Source organism: Triplophysa dalaica, chromosome 11, assembly GCF_015846415.1.
Source record: "Triplophysa dalaica isolate WHDGS20190420 chromosome 11, ASM1584641v1, whole genome shotgun sequence".
NCBI classification, from domain to species: Eukaryota; Metazoa; Chordata; class Actinopteri; order Cypriniformes; family Nemacheilidae; genus Triplophysa; species Triplophysa dalaica.
In genome coordinates this window covers 21732440-21753062 of record NC_079552.1, presented here as the reverse complement: position 1 = coordinate 21753062, position 20623 = coordinate 21732440, and the positions used below count along the sequence as shown (strand labels likewise).

General features: G+C 37.7%; 1 protein-coding gene across 1 annotated transcript in view; it reads left to right on the top strand.

Annotated features, from left to right (window-relative positions):
• The window catches only part of mcu (mitochondrial calcium uniporter), a 67593-nt gene extending 47506 nt beyond the window's left edge, over positions 1-20087 (top strand). The window contains exons 3-9 of the mRNA XM_056761086.1: positions 8957-9020; positions 11498-11668; positions 13260-13364; positions 13459-13619; positions 14783-14986; positions 15096-15212; positions 16588-20087. Coding sequence (XP_056617064.1) covers positions 8957-9020; positions 11498-11668; positions 13260-13364; positions 13459-13619; positions 14783-14986; positions 15096-15212; positions 16588-16668 — 903 coding nt within the window. The 3' untranslated portion in view covers positions 16669-20087. The remainder of the gene's footprint in view (positions 1-8956; positions 9021-11497; positions 11669-13259; positions 13365-13458; positions 13620-14782; positions 14987-15095; positions 15213-16587) is intronic.
• The last annotated feature ends 536 nt before the right edge of the window (positions 20088-20623 follow it).

Genomic DNA, 20623 nt, shown 5'->3' with positions numbered 1-20623 from the left:
ACAAAGATTCTGGTTAATGGTGACCAGCCAGTGTCGTGGGTGTCTTGCTGTAGGTGAATATGTGAAAATGAATATCTGTGATATTATCTTGGGAATACAGAAAGCTGTACTGTTAGTTCCTTTCTATTTCACTACCGTGTATCTCCTTACAGAAAGAAGCAGAAGGGAAACTTAACAGTAAATTGGTCCACACAGGGTGATTTAGCAGCACTGACTTGAAACCAAATCTAATGCAGAAATACTATATCTGCCTGCAAGACTGCAATGAGGTGCTACGTCTGTAAATACTAGAGTTCATGCATCGTGACAATATTGTCTTCCAGAGAAGAAATAAGTGATATAATAAAAAGTCAAAAATTGCTAGACAGCTCAAGTGTGTTTATACCATACCTTCTAATGTAGACTGACACACACACATCCATATATAAATACGAACATACATGTATCCCAGCCTGATCTCACAGGAATTTGTTGCTATTTTGAAGGTTGGCTAATACGTATGAATTCACACAAAGTCCGTTTATAGAAGTTGTGTAGGCCGGCAGCCAGGTTTGCAACACCTCTGGACAGCTACTAATGTCATAGTAATACCACAGGCTGATATTTCTAAAATCCCTTGCAAAATTCTCAATTTAATAGCATTTATGCCATCAGTAATTAAACCTGACATGAACTGTACCATAACTTTGGTTTGCTAAGCGTAATAGAGCTAAAATCACTTTTTTCTAGTGGCCATATTGAGCGTTGCATTCACTGATCTATATAAATTACTGAACTGCTCTTGACGTCATTACACTGAAGCTACTGTGCCGCCATGTTGGTATGCCCAAATGTTCACTTATTTATAAAACAGGTACTTACCAGTCCCCGTATTTATATCTAAAGTAAGTGCTTACAACGCAAATGCCCTAAGGATGTAAATGGTAAATTATCTAAAGACGGGAATTTTTCGATGTAGAGTGTGAACGTTCTCTTTCAATACAGCGACGTACAGTACAGTACATAAAAGATCAGCAGACTAAATACAAATAAATACAGGCTGTATATGTTCTTTAAATCATGAAGCTTAATTTGTAAACATTTACACACGTGATATTACAACAGTGTGAAGTGCAGACTCACATTCTATACATTGATTTCTATACGGCCAAAACAAACATGGGAAAAAAACATCAGAAGTAACAATTCATTTAAACACACAAGCGAACTAGAAACCTATCGTGCGCCTAATAAGCTGAAAAAACTTTTATGTTAGATCATCATTTTGACATTTGGGCATACTAAGATGGCGGCGCAGTTGCTTCCGGTGGCTTCAACTCCTGCAGATGGTTTAGATTTGAGATTAACAGAATATAACGTAAAATATATAAAAAAAAGACTAAAACTGCAGATTTATTATAGTTTTGATTTGAGTTTTATTTATTTTCATTAACATTTAAAATTGGCTTTTATTTGTAGATGTTTTAATGTTCATTTTAGTTAAAAGTTTAAGCAATTTTGGAATATGCTTTTGTCATTTTATATATTTTTTTATTTTGTTATATAAAATGAATTCATTTTTATTTTTATTTTCATTTTTTTTTTGTTTTTTTTTTATTATAATTTTAGTGCTTTAAACTTATTTGAGTTTATTTTTGAGGAAACATTTACATTTTCCCCAATCATTTTTAGGTCAACATTAAATTTGATTTCAGTAACCAGAAACATTTTCAAATTTTTTATTTTAGTAGACAAAAATAACCTTGTAAGAAAGCTCTCAAAATCCTTTTCAGTTAGAGCACACACATTACTGTATACTAGTTTTACAGTGATGACCGTAAATGTAGTCATTTTGTGTGTTGTTTACAACTAATGTATAGATAAATTGGGATAGAGTTTTGTTAATAATGTGATTCCAGAGAAATAATATTACAGAACATTTAACTGTCAGATGTGATAAGAGGTGATATTTATGGAAGACTGACACTAAATGGATGTAATAACATCACGGTGTGATTCACTGTTTCACTGAGTGTGTAGAGAGTTAAAGAGGAATGGAGTCAGCAATGTGATTATGTTTTCAATACTTTATCTGAACTCCACACAAATAGAGGGAAACCTCAACTAGGACATTTCGGACATATTACCAACATCAGTCTAATGTAAAATAATTGTCTATAATGCTTTATTCTGAAGAAGAAATAAACGTTGCTTACAGTAGAATGAGTGTGTGTTTGTGCAGTGGTTAGTCGGAGTAATTTATCATTAACACAATGACCAATAGAAATGAATGTGACAAGAGTCCAGTATTTGTGTGTGTGTGGACCAAATGCCTCGGAGGCTGTATGTTTTAATGATGGCATTACCATCTCTTGCCTCTTAATGTTCATGATGATGATCAGCAGTGAAAAATGTGTGACGGTTTTATGATGCGTGAGAGAAACCCAGATGGTCCTGGTTGCATTAATACTCTGAAACGCTGCGGCAGGGATTGGTTAACTCTACACGCTCTAACATGTGTGACTGATCAAGGTGCTTTTATGCCATGCGTTTTTGTGTAACATGGTAACCACAGAAATCTCACATCCTGTGCAGAAATCCTAGCATGCATGCACGTGCACAGCGTGAGACATGCGTTCTGCTGAGCTCTTTCAGCGCAGTGCGGGGGAAGACGGGGGCGTCGTCGCATATCAAGACAGGGAAACACTGGCATTAATAGGGAGGGGATACCGGTTAGCGGTGGAGAGAGAGAGTTAGAGAGAGGGAGGGGGTGAGAGAGGTAGAGAGGGGTAACCCTGCTCTCCACGCAAGGGATTCCACCACTGCAGTAATCAGTTCTTTCTGCAGTCTGAGATCCCGTGGGCACGCTCACACACACGTGTTCACCATCAGTTACCTCACGCTCGGGTTTACTCTCTTTTTTTTTTCCTACCAGTGCTGTTACAAGCAATTCACAAAAGATGTATTGTTGCTAACAGAAATGAGGAATGGAAATAAAATGGAATCAAAAAATGGAATGACGATTTTCAGAGTTGTATTGTATTTAAAGTCAACATGAAATAGCGTTCACAAACCCATATAACTCCAGTAATCTGATGTATTGTGCAGTGGAACAGGATATCTTGTGTGAGAAAATAAATTGAATTGAGTAGATCTTGAACAGTGGGGGTATACAGCATTGGGGTTTGAAAAATAAGCGATGAAGCTCGGTCAGTGGCAGAAGGATTTGTTACATTTTTGTAAGAGATAACAAGGACAACTTACTGTATTGTTTTAAAAACGTGCACTGATAAATTGTGAATGATGTGACCTGTAATGTGTATCGAGCAACACAATTTCACAGCATGTCATGACTATTTTACAAGGTGACTAGTTCGATGAATTCATAAGAGTTGGGGGTGTAAGAATATATCTGTGTATCACGATATCAACAGAAGTCCTAGAGCTCTGCGTATTGTTTCATGATATGACATCTGTTTAATCATTTTGGTTGAGCTGTAAACATATCACCTGCGGAAACAGGTTTTATCTGCTGCTTTTAGAAGGTAAGAAGCAATCCATTAGAATTTAGTTTGTTTTGTTTTCTAATCCTTTTTCAGTGTATGTGAAAAATCTCTTTAACTTTTTAGGGACAGCTCCGTTTATTTTTGTATTCATTTATATATAGAAGGGTTTATTTTCCATTACATTTGATAAATATGTTTTACATTTCATTTAAATTGATGTCAGTTTTTATGAAAAAATCTTTTATTTGAAATCAGTTTTTATTTGATTACATTTTTTACATTTTGTATGAAATATTGTGATATATTTGTTCATCTGCTTTTTAGGGGTGTGGCCTAATTTCTGCTTTTATCTAATAATCATACATTTTTGTACAATTCACATTGTATGATTTCATACAGAAACACTTACTTCTTACTTCTCTTTTTTCAATCTGAATGTCATTGATTCTGCAGTTGCTGTGTTATTGACTATAGGCCTCAGTTGAGTATGGGGTATCTGGTGTGTGAAGTCGTTTGTGCCGGGCAGGCAGGAGGGGTTTCTGCTCCCCTCACATTCACTACATTGAACGCAAAACACTTTATACAGGACATACACACAACATGAACACGGGTCTGTTTATTTAATAAAACACCAGCTGTTTTGGTCACCGACCATCACAAGAGACAAATATTCCTTACAATGTATACTGCAGGTTCAATGTGTGTTTGTGTCTGTGCCAGCTGAGCAGTGGTTTATTTATTTCTAGAGCTATTGGTTTTAACTGCTTGAGGACGTGATGCCAATCTCTAGTGCTGCTGAGCCTAAAAGAACTGTGTGTGTATGTGTGTGTGGTTATTATTGTAATGCCTCTTACTGCAGCATCTGATCATGGCTCTTATTTTATCTAATGGCTCTTATATTTACTAAAATTAAAACTTTGAAAATGTTTCTGTTCACTGAAGTCAAATAAAATGCACTAAAAAAACAAAATATTAAATAAAATAAAACTAATACAAAATGAATTAATATAATAATCAACATAAAAAAATAAAAAAATAAGTTATAAAATGACAAAAGTATGTACCAAAATTGCTTATACTTTAATTAAAATAAAAAAAGCTCATTTTGAATATTAGTCCAACTAAATAAAACTAAAATAAAAACTATAATAACTCTGGGTCCTGTGTATGTGTATCTGTGTGGGTGTATCTATTGAGATTCATTGATATGATATATTCTACTCAAAGTGCCTAGCCTCACACAGGCAGATCATCACTGAACGTCATTTTTAATAATATTAGCCATACTGTGCAGCCTCTGCACACAATCACAATCTTCTTCTTGTACTATTTGGTGGCGGATGGCATACCAGCGTCTGGTACGTTTAGCACCACCTGCAGAAAAGGAGTGTTGAGGCTGCACAGTATGACTAATATTATAAAAAATGACGTTCAGTTTTATGAAAATATCAAACGATTCGTCAACATGTCGCCAGGAGCCGTTTTTGGAATTATGTGCTTTAGGAACTCTTAGACCGGTGGATCCCATTATATGAAGCAGAGTGGGCTGCGGTTTTACCATACAATCTTCATCATGTCTACTCAAGGAAAAATGTTACCTACATCTCGGATGGCCTGAGGGTGACTAAATAAATGGCAAATATAAGTTTTTGGCTGAACTATCCCTTTAATGCATAGATCCAGACTGATGGGTCATTACAGCCCTAGTCCTAAAGGGCAGCGTTAGACAGCCGGTGGAGAAAGCTCAAGAGGACTGTGACATGGATTTTCTTGTCTGCGTTCATGAGACAAGTGTGAGGGAGGTGAAAGCGGAAGTCTCGGCGGTTTCTGCACGGATCCAAGTCTCGGGATGCGTTGAGGATTGAGCTACTGGCAAAGGCAGAAATCAAGTCAGCATTGTTGACAGGCAGATTGGCAAACCAAAAGCAGAGAGAATCCGGTGGTACAAAGAAGAGCGTAGGTGAACAGGGATGTGTTTCTTTTAATGAAATGTGATTTGTGCCTGCGGTTACAGCAGGAATGTATAGTAGACCCACGTTGCGGACATGACAGGAGTAAAATAGAGACTATGATGGGTACAAGGTAAAAGAGATTGTGTGCCCTCTCTGTGTGTTTGCTTGGTGGATGCAGATCTTTACTCATGTCTTTAGATGAGGGAGGACACCTGTGTGTCAGTGTTAATTGTTTGTTGAGCAGTAAGTCAATGATAGCTGGGCACTCGAGTCCGCCCGCCTCTTTAATTAACCAACAAGAGTCTAAATAAATAAACTTAAACCAAAAAAGATTGTTGTGTGGGAGTAACTCCTCAACAATTCTGATGAAGATAAACCTTAGAAACACTTTCAAAGCAAACCATTCGACTAGTTAAAGTGATAGTTTACCCAAAACAGACAAATGTGTCATCATTTAATCACCCTTTCGTCATTTCAAACCTGTTCAATTCAATTCAAGTTTATTTATATATTTATATATTCACAATGTGCATTGTTCCAAAGCAGCTTTACGGGAGCAAACAGGAAAACAGAAAAGGTAAAACACAAGACAGTGCATGGTGTTTATAGAACGAGCAAGATCATTCTAATAAATAATATCTCATTAATAAATAAATGCTGTATGACTTACTTTCTTCCGCAGAACACAAAAGAAGATATTTTGAAGAATGTTGGTAACCGGCACTCCATCACTTGTAGGTTATGTGAGGTTATGTGTACAATATAAGCGAATGGGTGCCAGGGCTGTTCAGTTACCAGCTTTCTCCAAATGATCCTCTTTTATGTTCTGCAGAACAAAGAAAGTCATATAGGTTTGAAATGACAAGAGGGTAAATAAATCATGACAGAATTTTCATTTTTTGGGGAACTATTTAGCAACTTTACATTCAACCGTAGTCCCCAAGTGACAAACAACATCTCTGTGATGTTATCTCTTTATTTCATCTCTACAAAGGCCACCAAGTCACCAGTTTTAAGCAGGCATTTCCGCTTGACCCAAATATTTGTCTTTCTTTCTATTGGTAGTCATTGCATCACTTCTCATTTGCATAAAGTTGAACTCTGCTGTACTGTCACACTGCCAGCTGTTGCTGACGTTCATTTTCTCAAATCGCCACCCATGATTAAAAATGACAGATGCAAATCTTATTGAATGCCACCTGAGACCACAGGACTTATTGATGCTTAGAAGCGGAAATTTGAAATCTGATATTACTCTCTTGGTATTTTCCGAGATACCATGAATAAAGTGTTTATTTGTTTTTAATAAGCAAGGAAACGATACATATTGAATAAGCTAAATGGTAAATATCTAATATATAAATATATAAACTTTTGAGATTAAGAACTGGTAATGTTTTTTTTAACATTCATGTACTGTACACATTCGTGCTATACTCAACCCTGCCAAGGACAAGATTTTCTGTCAGTTTTTACTTCTCTCATTGTTTCACTGTAAAACAGTAGGGGGTGCTGTTACACAACTTCTAAAAGAGTACAGCATGTACGAATTTCTGAACAAACAAATACTCTTATTTGATCATCGTTTGCGTCTAACCTTGACTACGTTTTTGTATTTTTGAAGAAACATACATGCTTTTAAAGCATATGTTGTGTTATTCATTTGATTAATTGCATGTGCATGGTTTCATAGAAGAAAACAGTCTGGAGGCCATCTGAGTTTTGAAAGTGTTCAAAAATGCTGTCAACTTAAAGAAAAAATCATATGGTCTGTACAGTACAAACTCGTCGCATTTGTGTGTTTGTGTAAAGCCGTGAAATGAGTTTCCCCTCCAGTCCCCTCGACACCTTTTTCAGCTGTAATAATGAAATCAGACATCTCCTCTGTGGAGGAACACACTCATTATCTCTTCATTACTAATTAATGACACTCCTCGTCTGAAATCTACTTTGAAACAGCAATCTAACATCTGAAATGACCTCACAATCGCCCCTCGGGCTCGACCCACTCGCTCATTAAAAACTTCACACATCCTTACTGCCACGTCACCTGTCCTTGTGTGTCAGTTGATTTAACATTGAACCTTGTAGTGTTAGATTGACATTTGACCATCACACACTGTTTAAAACGACATCTGAAGTTCGTAGGCTTCATATTTTAGGTACTCGTTGCTTGTACGACTCATTACATAATCATTATTCATTTCCTTGCCTTTCGCATCCAAGGGACACGATGTGTCTTTCATCTGCTTACAGGAGGATCAGTTGCATAACTTTACTCAGATGTTTAGAGATGGTAAATAGTACAAGTAGTAATTTAACTGATGCTTTTAGCCAAGCCATTAACAATACACCCATTCCCTGAGAAATCCACCTGGAGCATCCTTGAGGTTAAGTGCACATTGCTGTCAGTTGCTCATCCCAGATCTTTCCCTCCTACTGTACGTCACAAGTGTACCGCTGTGACCCGGCTCTAGTAAATGTTTCATAACTGCCGCGGTGTATTTTCAGACTGCTGTCAGGTTGTGCGGGAGTTAGCGTGTGAATATGCCACGGGTGGGCGGATGCATGCAAAGCTCCATTTCAGACCAAAATGGGGCGGCTTGTGAACAGGATGTCAGAAGAGTCCCGATCGGTCCTGTTCACCACAACAGCAGGTGCACGCTAAAACAGCCACGCAGCACATCTCTGGACATTCTTCAACCAAACACTCTTACTGCTATCCTCAGCTTAGCACGCAGCGTGTTCGTTATGTTGCGTAAGGCAAACCTCCGTTGAATTCCCATGCTCTCAATATAGAAACACCACTCATTTGTGCCGTCATCCTCTCTCTAGCCTGTTTCTTTCTCTCCATCTCTCTGTCTGTGGTTAGAGTCCTCTCCAGAGGCACTGTGGAAAACGTGAAGCATTTTTCCCTGAATTCAAAACGTGCGGTTCCCGTCAGACCGCCTTTCACTAGAGGAACGCCCAACGGGGAGCGGGAGAGGGCGTTCCAACAGATTACAGTACGCAGTTTCTTCTGTCAAACTCTCATTTGCATACTGATGTGTTCATTACAGGTGCAAATATGTGCCTGCTGAGAACAACAAGCGAAGATATCGGCTAATTCCAATTAAGCATTTATCCTAGCAAAGTATACAGTCAACATTTTTAACAACCAATGTTTTAAGATTTCATTCACCCGGCAGAATGAAGCTCAGCCACCATTTTTATTGAAACGTTGGTCAATCTCTTCAGAGTTTCCATGATTCATTCCTCTGTCACTTCAGTCTGTTTGTATTCGTGTTGCAATTGCACATAAGTCTTGCTACGGCCAAAATAATTATTGCGGATCACATGCAAAGATGTGTGGAATGCTTTCAAACCTCAGCCACTGCAAACAGACAAGCCTGAACAAACTGAGAATGACTCCTATCTCTGAACCGAGTTTATTGTGTAAGCAGCGTGCTAGTTTTCAATGTTTGTATAGTGCTGTACTTCTTAAGCGAAACAAATAATCTCTCTCTCTCTTCTCTGTAGGGCTGGAGAGGCTCTCCCTCATGGCAGGGTCAAAGACTACTGTGCTCACCCGCTGCTACAGAAGGTGAGTGGTCATGTGTACTCACTGTTTACTTCAACATATGCAAATGTGTGTAAGGGTTTTGCATCCGTCAGATGGGTTGCCAACTACACAACTCCGCAATGACCTCGAACTCTTGGTTTTGGAAGTTTCACATTTACATTTTTGCATTTGGCAGGTGATTTTATACAAAGTGATTCACACATATGAGGGTTCAAATCCTTAAGTTGGTCATATTGATGTTGCAGGAGGTGATGCAACTAGCAAAATTCTCCACAGGCTAGGTCGTCTCATTTCAAATTGGTTTGTGGAGTTTGGAGACCGAATCCATGTCCTTTCAAGGTCACAGTCTTTAAATCGGGACACGGCTATAATGTGTGTACCAGTGGGTTCCCGGAACTGAATTGAGAACCACTGCCTTAGTGCAAGTACATGGTGTCAGATATCAAAACACTGTAATGCAATTTGATCAATCCATAATAAAAAGCATTTGCGGTGGGGACTGAATCTTGCATTCACACCATCTTAAGTGTTTGTTTCAATATAAATAAATGAATGTACTGTATATACATGTCTTAACTGGCCATGAGCAAAAATAGAAACGTACAGTATGCAGGACTTATGGGGCAGCATGTGCAAGCCCAGCAGCTGCCATTAAGATGTATGGGAATGCTAATATTATAGACGCCCTGAAATGCACCGCTCGCATTGCATTATGGGTAATGCAGATCTGTTGCTTCTAGCCAAGGGCTGTGGAATAGATTACAGTGGTGTCTAAATGGATTGGTGATGGAAGAGGAATTGACCTTTGTGCATTGAGGAGAAAATGATGCTCAGATACTTCAGATGGCCTGAGAGGCGGAGAGAGAGAGAGAGAGAGAGAGAGAGAGAGACTGAGAGAGAGAGAGAGAGAGAGAGAGACTGAGAGAGAGAGAGAGAGACTGAGAGAGACTGAGAGAGACTGAGAGAGAGAGAGACTGAGAGAGACTGAGAGAGATAGAGAGAGAGAGACTGTAGAGAGTGATTTACTTGACTTTAGATTTTAATAGCCGTTTCATTATGACAGTTTGATCATCTCACACCAAATTGCAGAGGAAGTAAGACAGGAAATTTGTCTTAAAACAATAAAGGACAAGAAGATTTGGGCGGAGAATGGAGATGGATGATGATACCCCACCGTACAACAGAGTGGCCGAGCTAATACAAACTCTCAATATCAGTCTGTGATGTGCTGTTGTGTACATGACCTGCTCAAGACCGACACATCTCCAGAAACAACTTGTACTCTAATGTAATAAAATGTAAGATCGTTTGTTATGATTATGACTCTCTGTCCCAATTAAATTCTGCACAAAAGTGGAAACGCAGTGGCTCTTTGGCACTTTTAAAACATTGCTTTGATTGCTATAAACGTTCCCATCCATCCAAACACAGCAACATTAGCTTTACTAATGGTGTGCAAAGTGTGTCAGGTGGGACTACCTGCTGGTCTGACCATTTCTTAACTACATTAAAGCAACAGTATATAAAGGACCAAAAATCTTATTTATACTTGTCATTGAAATGTTCTTACTGTATATAACTGAATATGAAGTTATGAAATCATTTTTCCATTACAGACAAGCAGTTCTGAATGTGGTGGTCCATAAAACAAAACCCCCAATGTTGGTGGCCACCGTGCTCAACAAATGAGCTGAAACCAGAATAAACTGGTTTGGTGGTCTCTAGCCAGGCTGATCTATTTGTTGGTGATGAAGTGGTTTTGTGCATGGACATGATATGGTGATAGCATAAAGATGCTAAAATTACATTACTTTTGATTTAATAAGTTTCAGATCTCTCTTTGAGTAGTTATTTGAATGCCTTTTGTGGCCTTTGAAGTTCTCAGATCTCCTACATGACTGGCCTTAGGACCATTTTAAAAAAAATGTGTTTGAGTGACACTCGTTGGGTGTTATTTTGATCTTAATCATCTCGACAGCTACACTGATACACTGAAGATTCATTAAACACAACGACTGCAGTTATGAGTATATCAAAAGCAGTAAAGAACTGTGGACATCTCGTAGTAGATAAATGGACATTAATTGTGTCATTGTGGTGTACAGCGAGGTCTAGTTACCCACCGTGACCGTAAGCTCAGGAGGATCATTCATTACGTTGGTTAGAGAGTACTAATCCTGCAGTCCAGATGATGAAATCACCCATCACTCAAAAGAGCCATGGACATCCCACCCTTTACTGTAATAGCAATGCTGCCCCCTGCTGGCCACAAATATATCACAGGTGTCTTTGCAGTGAGTTAACCACAGATTTGACCGTTCTTGCAGGAAGGATGAGGACTTCTGGATACTGTCTTGTTGGTTTGGTAGTTTATTGTCACTGGACTGTGCATTAGGTTCTTGTGTTAAGACCGGCCCTGGATGCAGTAGCTCAGGGTTGATAACAGGACTGTAGGCTTTGGCTACATTTGATGGCTGTTTGCTTGACTTTCTTAACAGATGTTACAGTGGTGTATCAGAACGGATTGCCGGTGTTCTCTGTACGCCTGCCGTCCCGACGCGAGCGCTGCCAGTTCACCCTCAAACCCCTGACTGACACGGTGGGTGTTTTTCTTCAGCATCTGCAGGCAGAAGACAGAGGCATCGATAGAGTCGCCATCTACTCTACAGGTAAACTAATACAACCCCTCTCACACACACAGACCTCTGTCATTATGAGTTTCTTTCTTTTTACAGGATATTTACATCTGGTTTAAGATTATAAACTGGTTTAGGATTATCGGTACATTTAAAATGAACAATACAACAATATTTTTTGCGACTTCACTGTCTTTGCTTATAAAGGCTTATCCGTACTGATCCAGTAAATATGTTTTTTGGCTCAGTGTGGATAATAATTTATAATGTTGGTGTTTGTGGATGTTTATTGGCATTTTTAGAGTTTTTTGGTGTTTGCTAATGTTTGTTGGTGTTTGTTAGCATTTGTTGGTGTTTATTCGTGTTTGTTGTCATTTGTTAGTTTTTTATGTTTGTTGGTATATGCAAGTTTGTCGTCATTTGTTAGCATTTTTGGGTGTTTGTTTATGTTTGTTGGCATGTGTTAAACTGTGTTGGTGTTTAAAATATGGACAATCTTAGTTCAGTCAGATTTTGCCTTCATTGATTTTGACCTTTTCTTGATAAAAGAACAGAGCTTAAGACATTTACGCATTGACCTTATAAATAATTGGCTTATTAAAGAAAAAGTCCATCTGAAAAGATTGTCAGTTATTTACTCACCCTCGTCTCATTCTAATGGTTTTTATTTTGGGAAACAAAATGAGAAGTGTACCACCAAGAAAACAGCATCAACAATACAAATAAACAAAACGGCATAAAAGTAATCTATATGCACCACATTTTTTTAAATGGATAAAACAGCTGTGTTTGTGGAACAAATTTAATTGAGCATTAAATGTGATATTTAAGCCGTTATCCTCTGATTTTCCATTATCACATCAGGTTTAATTGACATCAGATGTGCCTTTGGGTTTTTGTGCTATGTCACCGATCGCCAAACAGCAAGTTTGAAAAATGTGATGCAGATAATGTTCGAGAGCTGCGGCAGAGGAGAAGATTATCCGTGAATAAAGACTTTTTAAATAAAGATTTCTGCACTTTACATAAAGTTATTATGTGCCTCCAAAAACCTTGCAATATAGCATAAGTTACATAAACTACTTTAATGATACTTTAATGGTGCTTTCTTTGTGGCTGGGAGGTATAAATCCCTCTTTGTGTTTCACAGAAGAAGGATAATCATTGGCGTTGTGAACTATTCCCTTATGCCCCGTTCTTGTGTGTGGTTCATATAAAGCCATTTATTTGTTGGCAGCTATAGTTGTACAATTAAAGCTATCAAATATTTTATTTAATGCACAAATCATACACAAACCTGCAGCTTGATCTGAAGTATTTCATTGATAGTTCATTTTATTACTGTTATTGAGGAACCAGACTGGCATACTGCGTCATCTGTTCTTACCTGTGAGATGTGAGAGGTTCTGTGCTGTTTTTACTTCATTTTGTTTCACCTCAGATAGGAAAATGCTTCAGTTTTTGTTGGTGGGCACACTAGAAATGTGCAAGAAACTTTTATGTGATAAACATTAAGATTAAAACTCATATCTCTGATCTTTTTCCCTACGAGCATTGCTGTTTAAAGGATTGCATCTCCCGTCTTGGGCCTATTTGTCATATCTCTCTTGCTCTCTCTCTATAGATGGAGCGAGGATAGCGTCCTCTACAGGAGTTGATATTTTACTTTTGGACAACTTTAAGCTAGTCATTAATGACACATCGTTTGAAGTGCAGCCGCCCAGGAGAGGTGAGTGTGGCCAGTTGCATTATGGGTCATTACATGCAGGACATAGCCGTGACGCTGTGCTGTGTTTTTAATATTCCATTGGTGTCCATCACAGATCTGCTCCCGCACGAGGATGGGGATCGACTGAACGATGTCAAGTTCTTAGTGCAGCAGCTCTACACCACTCTCCATATAGAAGGCCATCAGCTGAACAAAGAGAGAGAGCTGATTGGTCGACTGGAGGACCTAAACTCTCAGCTCCGCCCATTGGAGAAGGTGCCTGCACTTATATCGGGCTAATGTTGTTTATTTTCATTGTACGTTGTAGACTTTGTCTCCAATGCATTCAAATTTTTTGGCGAGGGGTTCTCAACCTTTTCATCTCCAATGGGCCTGTTTATTTAACAGTATTTAAAGGCCCTCCTTCCGCTCACAGAAACTCAAAATTTCTACCCAATAAAATTTGTATTATATTTGTAAATTATAATTTCTCTGTGGATAAATCCACATCTACGTTTTAAGAGATTTGTGCCCATGTTGCCCATGTTGTGAGATTTATATGCGCAATGACGTCTAACCTCCCAGCCTAAGGAAGAAATCGCATCTTGACAGCAACCGCCGGTTTTAAGACACAATAAGGTTTTAAAAAATCACTTGTGGGTTATAATTGGTGTGTTTTATAAATAAATAAAACGTGAAAATATTTTTAGGGTTTTTTCACAGCAGACCTTACTTTGGGCGATTTATAAAAAACCCTTTCAAAAAACCTGTAGACTTTGGAGCGATGAAGGCGGAAGTCCTAAAATGCTAATTTGCTTCTGGGGTTCGCACACAAAAATACTTATTAACAAAGTTTATTCTGTGTTTTAAACTTTTTTTAAGACGTGTCCTAAATGTTGAAAACACAGTTGACAAAAGTTTCATATCTCACATAATCAGATAGAAATTAATAAGCGTACACGATATTTGGTTTGAACTACTTGTCGAACATTTTCTGAAGGTTAAGCGCCTCCTTTCACTGACCATTTACTGAAGAAGAAATTACTTCATTTTCAGGAGATTCAGGTCCTTTTTGAACCATTCGTGCAAAGTGTCTGATCAGCATTTAATACAATGATCACTTCAGTAATAGCGGACAATTGTCTATTAGAGCTGTGAGAATATAATGAATAGAGTTTTTTTAACATCAGTCTAGTGAATAGATCGAAAAATATTGGCTAAAGATGATCTGATTCGTATTATCTGATCACAGCGACTAGGGTTCTAACAGAAGACTAGGGTTCTAGCGAATCTAACAGAGCAGATGTGTGTAGAAAGTTAAGCAATGTTCCTATATTGACTCCATGTGATTTTACTATGAATTTAAGTGTATTATACAACTGCGCTGCATGTGTGAATATCATGTTTACTAGGATGTTTATTGATAATCTCTTCACCAGGTTAAAGAAGAGTTGAGTAAGAAAGCAGAACGCAGGACCACGTGGGTCCTCTGGGGTGGGATGGCCTACATGGCCACACAGTTTGGCATTCTGGCACGTCTGACCTGGTGGGAGTACTCATGGGATATCATGGAGCCCGTGACATATTTCATCACCTATGGCACAGCCATGGGCATGTACGCCTACTTTGTGCTGACACGTCAGGTGAGCGGCTTTACACTTTTTATCTTTGTTGAAGTTGAATGAAGTTTAGCTCTCCATGAATAGCGAGTGAAGATATCTCTCTGACCTCTGCTGTTGTCCCATCACACAGGAATATCTTTACCCAGACGCCAGAGACAGACAGTATCTGCTGTTCTTTCATAAGGGTGCGAAGAGAACACGCTTTGACATTGAGAAGTACAACAGACTGAAGGATACCATTGCTGAGGTAAGCTTGCTCATACACATGTTCGTACTACATTCTCTTAAAGGGGTCATATGGCGCGAATACGTGTCTTTGGTGTGTTATAAGTTGCTCACGCTTGTATTAGATGCGTAAAACTGCAAAAATGTAAGTGTTGGAATAAAAGATGCATTCTATCTAAAGCAAATGCTCACCCAGACCTACCTGAAACACCTCATGTAACCACACCCCCACAAATCTACCTCAGATGGTGGTATGAGTTGACTAAGAACGGCCAAATGTATACGCGAGTAAGGTGTGTGTACCTGTCAGTATAATTGTTTGGAACCAGATGTTCCAAATATGGTAAGAGGTGTTACATTTCCGTCACACGATTGCAGTATTCCACCAATCACTATGCACTGGTTAACTGGCCAATCATAGCGCACCTCGCTTTTCAGAGCCATGAGCTTTTAAAAAAATCTGCACTTTTAAGAGAGGCGGAGCAGAGAGGAGATACAAACATGCACGTTATGTGGAAAATACAGCGTTTTAGACCTTAAATCAAATACACATTACATTACATCTAAAACAAACCATAATGTTCATTATGGCCTTGTCATATGACTCCTTTAAACATTTTTCTTTTCTATGCTACTTATCTTTGATACAGATGGGACAATAATTACAAAAGCCTTATTAGTCTGCAACTAAAGCTTTGCTATCATACTGCCTGCAAAAAGTCAGTAAACCATGAATGATTTTGATTTAATGTGACGTGTGTATACAGTACATCACGGACATTTGCAAGGACAAGAAAAACATAAATAAAAGTAGTTTAGTAGTTTGCGCTACATGAACAGTTCTAAAGACACGTCAATGCTTGTCAATAGATGTTGATATAGAGCAAATATATTAGGAATACAGTGCAGGCTTGGTATTTTTGTCCCTTTTTCAGTATTCAGAATTCAGGATAGACACCAGATATTAAGCCTTGTTTTCTTGAGAAAGGCTAAATTAAGTTTACGGCTAAAACAAGAAATGATATCTGGCAACAGATTAAGAAAAAAACTTGAATTAAATACTTAATAAAGAGGATAAACTTTAACATTTATTTATCTTACCATATTGGCAGATCTTTTTCTTGTTTTAAGTGCAAACAGAACAAACAGGAAATCACTTAAATTTTTATATTTTTTTGTTGCCTTAGTAAATGTTTATAGAAACATTACCAAGAATTAGTTTGCAGTGCACGAGTTGTTCAGATGGCTTTCGTGTTCTTTTTTAATTGTCATTTTTAGAGCTTTGCAGCACTGGGTCATTGTGCACTTTTATTAAATGGATAGAGCAGGGTGAAGTCTTTACTTTCACTTTTGGATGAGTTAATCATGTTTGTTCTTTTCTTGCTGTTCTTCCTCAGACGGAGTTTGATCTAAAGCGTCTACGGGACCCGCTGCAGTTGAATCTCCCCATCCAGCAAGTCGATGCCAGCAAGGACTGATGACAACGTGAAGCTCTCACTCCTATCATCTTGATTTCATTATCTCCCTCTTATTGATTCCTTTTCTTTACTGTTTTAATTTCTGCCACCTTTGTGTAAAACCATAATCACAGCAAGCTTTAGAGTTTTATATTATCATTTCGATTGTTTTCTCTCGTTTCTTTAATTTGCCGAGTCTATGCAGAGGAGAAGACATTAAATAAAAGAAACACGACATCCCTGACAGAATGCTGATGACTTGTGCTTGTTGTCAGAGTGCATTTATAACGCTACAGGACCGCAGAGAGACACGCAGCTTCCAGAAACTCCCTGCTGCTGAGCAGAAAGCTGGTACATTGCTCGAGACAATGACAACCTCCACGTCTAGCATGACTCTGAGGTCTACAAACCATCGGTCCTTGAACTGTTTTTTTTCACATTGGAGTACTTCTGATATTCCTGATTTTGCAGAAGAGATTTTTGGATGCATTGCTCTTTTCCATCTCGGGAAAGATGTGTTTACCATCGAACCAGTCCAGTTACGGCTGAAACGCCACGTCGACAGCTGCACCTAACAGCCTAAGCTAAACCCCTCCTGACTTCCCTTGTCGCTTTCTGTACGGACCTGATAAAGCTGAAGACAGATCTAACAGCTGAAATATCACTGTGTGTTCTCTTATTCCAAATACAAAAAAAAGAATCAAAGAAACTTTGGCACTTTTTATTTTTGAAGCCATATTATGTTTGATATTACGGTGATGAAACGTAATGATTTTTTTGTTTGTTTTTAGTCAATCACCCAACATTTCACCTGCAATGCCCTGCTGTTTTATTCCTCAAGTGAAGCAAAGGTCACTTTGTCACACACACCATTCATTTACATTGTGATGAGACACACATGCGCGTGAATGCTTTGCAAATGTGCAAAGGTTTGTTTAGAGTTTTTTAGGTTTCATGAGATTCCTTTGTCACATTTTAAGCAATTTCAAGATAAATGGAAGGAGCAAAACTGCATATCAAGGTTATTTTAGTTAAAAAAAAATGTTGACCTAAAAATTATTCGAAAAACTTAAACTAAATGAAAAATTGAAATATTGCCTAAAAAATAAACTGAAATAATTTGAAAGCACTAAAATTATAATAATAAACATAAAATATTGATATATTCCTAGTAAGAAAAACATACCCAAAACAAACTACTTTGTCTGAAAACCAATCTCATGATCACACACAAGTAACCTTGCTAACCTTTTCCAGGAAAACATCTTGAAACAAGACAAAATAAGTTTTTTCTTTCAAACTTCATCAATGTCATTTTCCCACAGTGCCTGACATCATCTGTGTGCTTTCAGGGCTCATCTGATCAAACACTTGTTTATCGATCCGATCCAATGCAAAAGTCACTGTGCACAATTTTAATCATGTTTTATTCTTTTTTGTCGAGTTTCCATCGATTGTGTGGCGTTTTCAGCTGCATATATCTGCCTCAATATGCCAAGAGTCTTTTGGACCATGCCGAGAACGTGTAATATATTAGACCCTAGATTTAGCGTGTGTTTTGCACACTTTGTGGCATGCTATAGAGAGAGATTGTCGCATCCTCTGTCTGTGTGTGGTGTTCTAAGCAGAAAGGCCTTTGCAGCATCATCAACAGTTTGTCTCACTTCATCTTCAGTCCTTTGATTATGGAACATTACAATTATATACAGTATGACAGGTCTTTCTTATGTTTCAAGAGAAACGGTCTCCTTCGATTCAGAGTGATGTGAAATGCACCCTTGTTCTCAAAGCAAAATGATCAAGAATCTCATTTTACATGTCTGACTGAATGTGTTGAGATGAATGTGATGTGTTGAAGGCCTCTCAAGATGGCTCTCAACTGCAAGGCTTTATAATGTAGGTCATTTTAGAGAGAACATGACCCAGCAGCTTTTAAGTAGAGATGTTGCTTAATCTGAGTTGGTCTGATCAAACAAATGAAGACAGTGCATGGACACAGTGTATGACTGTGGTGTTGCCAAATGTTCAGGATCAATATCTGTTGTTGGTCCTGGAACAGCAGTCCAGCACAGTCCTAAGAAAAAAAATAAACCTCAGCCGTGTACCCAAACTAAACAGAAGCCTTAAAATCTGATTAGAATGTTGTTCTTAAATCTGATTGAACGATCTGAATATTATTCTATAATCTAATTGGATGATCTGAAATTTGTTCTACGATCTATGATCTGATTGAATGATCCGAAATCTGGTTAAATGATCTGGATTTTGATCTAAAATCTGATCCGATTATTTGAATATTGTTCTAAAATCGGATTGAATGATCTGAAATTGTATTGGTTGATCTGAATGTTGTTTTAAAATCTGATGGGATGATTTGAAATCTGATTGGATGATCTTAATGTTGTTCCAGGACCCTTAAAGATGTTATTCCAGTAACAAGTCCTCATTTGAAAAACAATCATTATACCTTGAATCTTTGGTGCAAAGTCTCTATTTTAACCTGGACAAAGTGTCGATGCTCATGAATTTTGTGTTCACAGTTTAATAGCAGCCTAGTCCAAAATGAATCACTTTTCATAACTCAGAAATGTTAGCGCAGGGCACTGTAGTTTCAAAAGCGCGCCCATCTCTCTCTTAAACATTTCAGTAACTTGATATCTGTTTATTTCTCAGGTCTTGGGCCTGATCATTATTTGATGAGTTTTTCTTATAGTTCATTTGTAGGGTTTTCTGTTTGTTCAGGGGTTTTATAATAATATATCAAATATATGGGACTTATTCTAAAGCGGGTGTTGCATGAATGTATGTTTACATGGGGAAATTATATAAAAAATGACTCAAAAAAGCAAAGATTATTATGAATGCTGATTGCAGAGGAATGAAATCATCAAGTGTTTAATTTTGCTCCAATCCTCCACGACCCGGCGGTGATGAGCGTCTCACCCGCTGTTGAATGGTCAAGGATATAAGATTCATAGTTTCTGCATTTCTGTGCTCTCAGTCTCATCTCTCAATACTGCCACTCGATGACTCGTGTCTGGTCAAGAGAGCTGCAGTGATGCCTTTATTCTCAACCCTGAGATGACACTGAGAGTATGAAAGGGCATCATTGCTCCGCCCATTTTCCTGTCTTTCGTTATTCGTCATAATACTCCCACACTGATTGCCTTTTAGATATGTATATTAAAGTTTTTCATGTGCACTTAAAAAGAAAATTATATTTCGGGGAGAAAGGAAATAAGAGTGATGTTGAATGGAAAACATTAAAAAAAATTCTTTATTCATATTCTTTGTTTATTGTGCATTTTTTTCAATGCCATCGGATGCTGTAATGTTAGAAGACTTTAAAATGAAAATGTAAAATCCTGTATCATTTATGAAATGTGTATAAAAGAGAAATGTAATTCAATTATCAATAAATACTTATCCAGTTTTGGAAATTGTTGTCATTTTTTATTTATTAATTCAATTATTATTATTATTTTCGTTATCATTATTATTGTTATGTAATTATGCACATAGAAAGTTCCATTCTTCAAAAAAATATATATTATAATATTTTTATAAAAAATTATACTAGCAGTAAATTATACTTTACTCCAATATTCTGTCACTGATCTTAAAGAACTGTTTAGGATTAGCGGGCAGCTCAGTTACTCTATAAGACATTTGACACGATGAAAACCTTTTCACTTCTTTATTAAATGAGAAGAAATCTCCTCCGTCTAGATTGAAATATCTATGCCTGTCAGGTTCTCCGGCTTAAAAAATAAGTCCAACTGCGACTGTGAGATTTTCAATCTCCTCTAGACAGTCATGTAAAATAACTTGAGTCCCTGTGCTGACCTGCAGATACTTTACTCTGTGTTAATGATATCAAAGATTAGCACATTGTACTGTCTTTTCTGTGTTCTTGTGAAGGACAGCAAACATGATAAAGTACAAAGATAAGTTTGACTGGTGGACAGGTCGTCTG